The 6864-nt window shown below is 44.9% G+C and overlaps 1 protein-coding gene across 1 annotated transcript in view; it reads right to left on the reverse strand.

The window, feature by feature from the left end:
* The window catches only part of MROH8 (maestro heat like repeat family member 8), a 116583-nt gene extending 111317 nt beyond the window's left edge, over positions 1 to 5266 (reverse strand). The window contains exon 1 of the mRNA XM_042783607.1: positions 4980 to 5266. Coding sequence (XP_042639541.1) covers positions 4980 to 5266 — 287 coding nt within the window. The remainder of the gene's footprint in view (positions 1 to 4979) is intronic.
* Positions 5267 to 6864: the final 1598 nt, after the last annotated feature.

Below are 6864 nucleotides of genomic sequence, written 5' to 3' on the forward strand. Positions count from 1 at the left end.
CAGTATCACTACGGAAGTAGATTGCCCAACCTTCCTTCCGAGGAGTGGCTGGTGGGTTTGAAGCACTAGCCTTCTGGTTAACAGTCAAATACCTTAGGCACTACACCACCAGAGCTCCTAATTGAAAGGTTGTGTTGGCTGGGAATTGAACCTGAGTCAACTCAACTGCTTGGAAGGCTATTATGCTCACCACTATACCACCAAAACCGACTCAGTGGTATCTACAGAATTTACAACACTGGGCAAACTACCATCTCACAATAGTTTCACAACTTTTTCCCCAACCTAGAATACCTCATATCCATTAATTAGTCACTCCCCATTTCTTGCTCCCTTCTCCTGTGGCAACCACTGCTCTGCTTTCTGTGTCTATGGATCATATAAAGGGAATCATACACTATCTAGCCTTTTGTGATTGGTTTCTTTTACAAAGCATAATGTTTTCAAGGTTCATTTATGTTGTAGCATGTATCACTACTTCATTCCTTTTTATGCCTGAATAATACTCCAGTGTATATAAACACAACAGTTTATTTATCTATTTTTCCACTTGGGTTGTTTCCACCTTTTGGCTATTATGAATATTAGGAATTGCATGTTCACATACAATTTCTCTGTGGATATATGTTTCATTTTCTCTTTTGCATACACTTAGGAGAGGAAATGCTGGACCATACGGTAATTCTATGTTTAATTTTTTGAGGAGTCACCAAATTTTTTTCCACAGTGGCTGTACCATTTTATATTTCCACCAGCAATGTATGAGAGTCCCTGTTTCTCTATATACTCAACACTTGTTATTTTCTGTTTTTATGATTACAGCCATACTACTGGGTGTTAAAAGAGCTCTGGTAGTGCAGTGCCTAAGGCATCTGACTAATAACCAGAAGGCTGGTGGTTCCAAACTCACCAGCTTGCTCCGCCAAAGGAAGACAGGACAATCTACTTCCGTAAAGATTTACCACCTTGGAAACCTAATGGGGGTACACATGAGTCAGAATGGACTCGATGGCAGTTGGTTTGGGCTTAATGGGTGTTAAGTAATGTCTTATTATGGTTTTAATTTGCATTTCCTTAATGCCTATCTTAGGCTGAGTTCTTTAGAGAAGCAAAACCATATATCAAACCAAACTCATTGCCATATATAGAGAAAGAGAGGGGGAGGGAGAGAAGGAGAGGGAGATGCGGGGAGAGAGAGAGAGAGAGGGAGAAAATTATCTCAAGGAAATGGCCCATGCAGTTATTGTTGTTGTTGTTGTTATGTGCCGTCGAGTCGGCCCGACTCATAGCGACCCCTCCTTGGGTTTCCAAGGCAGTATCACTACGGAAGTAGGATTGCCCAACCTTCCTTCCGAGGAGTGGTTGGTGGGTTTGAACCACCAGCCTTCTGGTTAGCAGTCAAGCTTTTAGCCACTATGCTACCAGAGCTCCCCATGCAGTTATAAAGGCTGGCAAATCATAAGTCTGTTGGTCAAGCTGGAGGTTTCTCCTGACTCATGCAGCTGCAGGGGCTGATGAACCCAAGACTGACAGGCAGTATATCGGGCTGCTGGCTTCAGAGGCTGATTAATCTAAGACTGGCAGGTAAAATGACATATTGTTGGCTCACAGGGTGTGAAGGCAACAATCCCAAGATAGGCAATACAGCAGGTCACTGGTTCAAGTCCAGGAATTGGGGATGATGATGAGCCAAATGCAGGATCAAGATTCAACAGAAAGCCAGAGAATTTTCCCAGGACATCCATATATTGGAAGCAGGGCACACCCCTGAGGAAACTTCCTTTCAACTGATTGGCTGCTCACAGCACATCATGTCATGGAGGTGATTACATTGTATCAGATCTCATCATGGGGGATGACTAGGTCCTAACTGCCTAACCTACTTAACATGGTCCAGCCAAATTGACACACAACCTTAACTATCACAATGACCTATTATGTTGAACTTCTACTTTTCATGTGCTTGGTGACCATTTGTATCTTCTTTAGAGAAATCTGTATGTAAATCCTTTGCTCACTTTTTAATTGGATTGTCTTTTTGTTGACTTGTAAGAATTCTTTATATATTCTGAAGACTAAACCCTTATCAGGTATATGATTTGCAAATATTTTCTCCCATTCTGTAGGTTGTCCTTTTACTTGATAATGTATAATTTTTTTAATTTTTATGAATCCAATTTATGTATTTTGTTGTTGTTGCTCATGCTTTTGGTGTTAAATCTAAGAATCTGTCATCAAATCTAAAGACATAAAGATTCACTTCTAGGATCAAAACTGGAGGTCCTGGATAGAGTGGGAGGAAAAACGTGGAACAGAATTCAAACACAATAATGACCAGAATTACTGGTCAGAAGGAGTCTGGTGGGGCTCCCAAGACTACGGCCCTGGGATACACTTCGGGCCTGGGATAAAACTCACTCCCAAGAGCTGGCTCTCAGCCCAACAGTAGTAAGACTTACATGCAGAACACCCAACCCAGAGCAATGCACCCACCTACTCTACAGAGATACATCCCCTGGAGCAATCAACCATGGTGCACCAGAGGGGCAACATTCACATGGAGGAAAAGCTGGACAGACAGGAGTGCTTAAGTAAAAAGGGCACAGAGATTGCGGGGGAGGGTCACTGGCAAGGGAGAGAGGAGAGTGGATTATGGTTGGGGATGGTAATTGGGAAGTGAAACCAAACGAATTGTTGAAATGCAAAACAAATTCTGTTCTATAAATTTGCACCCAAAGCACAATAAAAAAAAAAAAGATTCAATTCTGTGTTTTCTTCTAATACATTTATGGTTTAAATTTTACTACTATTTAATTTCCATGTATTTGTGACTTTTCCAGTTTTCCTCTGTTACTGATTTCTAGCTTCATTCTGATCAGAGAAGATACTTTGCATGATTTCAAGGTACTGAGAATTGTTTTATGGCCTAATGTATGCTCTGTCCTGTAGAATGTTGCATTTACATTTGAGAAGCATGGAACGGTTCCTCTCTGAAAGTCCTCATTAGGAATCAAGATGGCAGAAGCTCTGAATTCTGACCTCTACCCACCAGAACTAGTAGAAAATGAGTTTCTATTCTTCAAAGCCACCTCCTCTGTTATTTTGTTACAGCAGCCCCAGGAAACTAAGACAAGTTGTATTTAGCAACTGACTTGTAAAATTCCTGAAAATTTAGCAACTGACTCTTACAAGAGTATGAGCCAGCTCTAGCACACAGGGTTTTTGCCATTTTATTATTGAATTGTAAGAATTCTTTACAAATTCTAGATTAGGACTGTTCAATATAACTTTCTGTTATAATGCAAATGCTCTATAATTCTATCCACTAGGGAGCTCTGGTAGCTTAGTGCCTAAGGCATTTGACCACTAACCAGAAACCCACCAGCCACTCCTGGAAAGGGAGAGAGGGCAATCTACTTCCTTAGTGATACTGCCTCGGAAACCCAAAGAGGGGTCGCTATGAGTCGGGTCCGACTTGATGGCACATAAGAGCCAGCCACATGAACACCTGAAATATGGCTAGTACAAGTGAGGAGCTGAAGTTTTTATTTAACTTTAATTCAAATTCAAATTTAAATACTGAAACATGATTAGTGGTTGCCATGTTGAATAGAGCAGTTCTAGATATCTGGTAGCATAGTGGCTAAGGCACTTGACTGCTAACCAGAAGGCTGGCGGTTCAAACCCACCAGCCACTCCTCAGAAGGAACATGGGGCAATCTACTTCTGTAGTGATACTGCTCAGGAAACCCATGGAGGGGTCACTATGAGTCGAGTTCAACTCAATGGCAAAGAACAACAACAGACATAAAAAGAACCCACCTCTGTTTAGGATAATAATAATAATAACAAGTGTTACTACATTGCACATACTTTTTTGTTTTACGGTTGGTAGCATAGTGCCTGAGGCATTTGACTGCTAACCAGAAGGCTGGCGGTTCAAACCCACCAGCCACTCCACAGAAGGAAGGTTGGGCAATCTACTTCCGTAGTGATACCGCCTCAGAAACCCAAGGAGGGGTCGCTATGAGTCGGATAGGACTCTACAGCAGTGGTTTTGGCTTGGGTTTGAATAGTTAAAAGCACAGATTCTTAAATCAGATTAAACCAAACACAAAATCACTGCCGTCGAGTCAATCCAACTCATAGCGACCCCTCCCCAGACTACCTGGATTCAAATCTTTTAACTTTCTTTATGTTTAAAACAAGGAGCTCTGGTGGCCTAGTGCCTAAGGCATTTGACTGCTAACCAGAAGGCTGGCGGTTCAAACCCACCAGCCATACCTACGAAGGACGACTGGAGCCGCCATACCTAGGAAGGACGACTCGAGCCGCCGTGTGTGGAATTAACTCAATAGTAACGGGTATACTTCACGGAAAGTGAAAGGAGTAAATAAAAGGCGTGTGTAGAGCGCTTATGTCCGGCTATACTATAAACGCTCAATAACTGTAGTTAGTTATTAACGAGTTCTTACATGAGTTACTTCCATTTTTGAGCTTGTTACTTCGTCTGTAAAATCGGGCCAGTATGCCACACACGTTTTACAACTCAGATAAAACTCTACCCGCACGTCAGTTATTAACAACTGAAATTATGATCTTTGGAGTAAATTGTCAAACTGCCATAATTTTCTAAAAGAAAAAAAAAAAAATCTCTTCAAACACTGCTCGTTTCTTCCATTCCTTTAAAATTGACCGGGCTGCAGAGAGACGAATGAGTGACAGCATGATCGGCCAACCAGTGAGATTAGCCAATCAGCCGAAGACTCGTTTTGGGTCCTACAGGAGGCCTCGTCCAACCGCGTCCCGGCAGCGCCCGGAACAGGACCGTTGCGAGGCGGCCAGTTCCAAGTGCGCTAGGGCGTGGGGTGAGCCGTGGCCCTAAACGCGAGGACCACAAGGCCCTTTGCGCTCGAGACCTGGAATCCGGGCCGCGGCTGCTGGAAGCAGGCCGGCTCAGCGGGACCACGGGGACTGACCTCGGCCTAGAGACCATCCCTTCGCGCGAAGCCTGCCGCGAGTCCTTGGCGTCCCCTGCGGCGCGCTCTTGGAGCCACTTTCCCGAGCGGAAGTCAGCCTGCGACTCAGGCCCTGGTGGGACCTGCTCGGAGGAATGGCGCCGCCGGGTGAGGCGTTGCGCATGGCTCGATGACGGGGCCCCGCGGCCCGCACGCCTTGGGGAGCGGGTCGGTGCCCGCGGAAGGCTAGTGCCCGCCGCCCGGGAGGCAGCCTGGCGGGATCCCCTTCCCCTGCGGGGCAGGGGCATGGGCTTGGGCCTCTAAGGGTCGCAGGTCTGAGGGCTGGCGACCCGGCGGGAGTGCCCGCAACCACGGGAAAGGACTTGGGGGCCTGCTACGTGGGGCTACGGGTCCCTGCGAGGCACACCCCGGGTAGGGGTAGTGGGTGTGCGGGATCGCGGACTGTCTGAAGCCGCAGTTAAGGCCAGGCCTAACTTTGCCCATTCATTTGACTCGCTCTTGGGAGCGCGGGCTCCCAAGAGTTTAGCTGCCCAGTGCCAGCCCTTACTCACTCTAACTCTGGGACACAGTTTCCTCATTTGTGAATGGGGTTAGAAAAATCACTGACTTTTCTCTGGGACCTCAGAATATGGGTTCTGAAGTTAGAGTCTTTGGTTTCAAACCTGTAACCTGTCAAGCATTGGTGATATGTGTCTTGCAAGTTACTTAACCCCTCTGCACCTCATCTGTAAAATGGGTTAGTCACATTACCTGTTTCATGGAGTTGCTGTGAGTATTGAATGAGATAACCCCTATGCAGAGCTTAGAACAGTTCATGGCACTAGGTTAAGCATTTACTAAGCACTTAAGTTAGTTGTGTTACTGTTCTTCATAGATAGTTATTGAGTGGCCAGTGTGCGGGATGGAATCTCATGTAGTCTCACCACAATTTAGGGAAGTGTGCTTTGTTATTTCCATTTGACACGTGAGACAGTGGAATCCCAGAGAAGGGAAGTGACTTGCCCAAGGTAATAGTGAGTTAGTGGCCTGCTACTTCACTATTTGAGAAATCAAGGATAGTATAATGGTTAAAGACTTTGGATTCAAACTGCCTGCGGTTTGATTCTCAGCTAGTTATATACCTTAGGGCCTCCATCTTTTGGTCTGTAAAATGCAGAAAATAGCTACTTCATTTGTTGTGAGGATTTAATGATTGAATGCAGAGCATTTAACATAGTATGGGGCATAGCTGGCACATATTTAATAGTCAAATTTAGTCCTCTCAGAATTTTATATATATGTAACTGGTGGTGTTGTGGGTAAAGCATTTGGTTGCTAACTGGAAGGTGGGTGGTTCAAATCCACCAGCCTCTTCAAGGAGAAATATGAGGCAATCTACTTCTGTAAAGATTTACAGCCTTGGAAACCAAACAGGGTCACTATGAGTCGGAATCAACTTGATGATGGTGGGTTAGGTATATATATGTAATCTAAAATCAAACTCAGTGCTATGTCCCATTGAGTTTCCAAGGCTGTAAATCTTTATGGAAGCAGACTGCCCCCATCTTTCTTCTGAACTTCTCAACTTTTGGTTAGCAGCCAAATGCCTTAACCATTACACCACCAGAGAAAGCTAGTGCTCCCTCCTGCTTGCTCCCTCTTGCTCCCTTGTGCTCACTTGCTCGCTGGCTCTCTATCATTAAGTGGGAAGATTAGGATTCTGACGCAGATACTGTGCTAGGGGAGTTTACAGTCTAGCTAAAAGAGTGCTTGTCATAGTCAGTGACTCAAACAAAAAAAAAAAAACCAAACTCACTACTGTCGAGTCGGCCCCGACTCCTAGCGACCCCTCCTTGGGTTTCCGAGGCAGTATCACTATGGAAGTAGGATTGCCCAACCTTCCTTC

Source organism: Orycteropus afer, unplaced genomic scaffold (assembly GCF_000298275.1).
Source record: "Orycteropus afer afer isolate SDZICR_OR568_19922 unplaced genomic scaffold, OryAfe1.0 scaffold00020, whole genome shotgun sequence".
NCBI lineage: Eukaryota > Metazoa > Chordata > Mammalia > Tubulidentata > Orycteropodidae > Orycteropus > Orycteropus afer.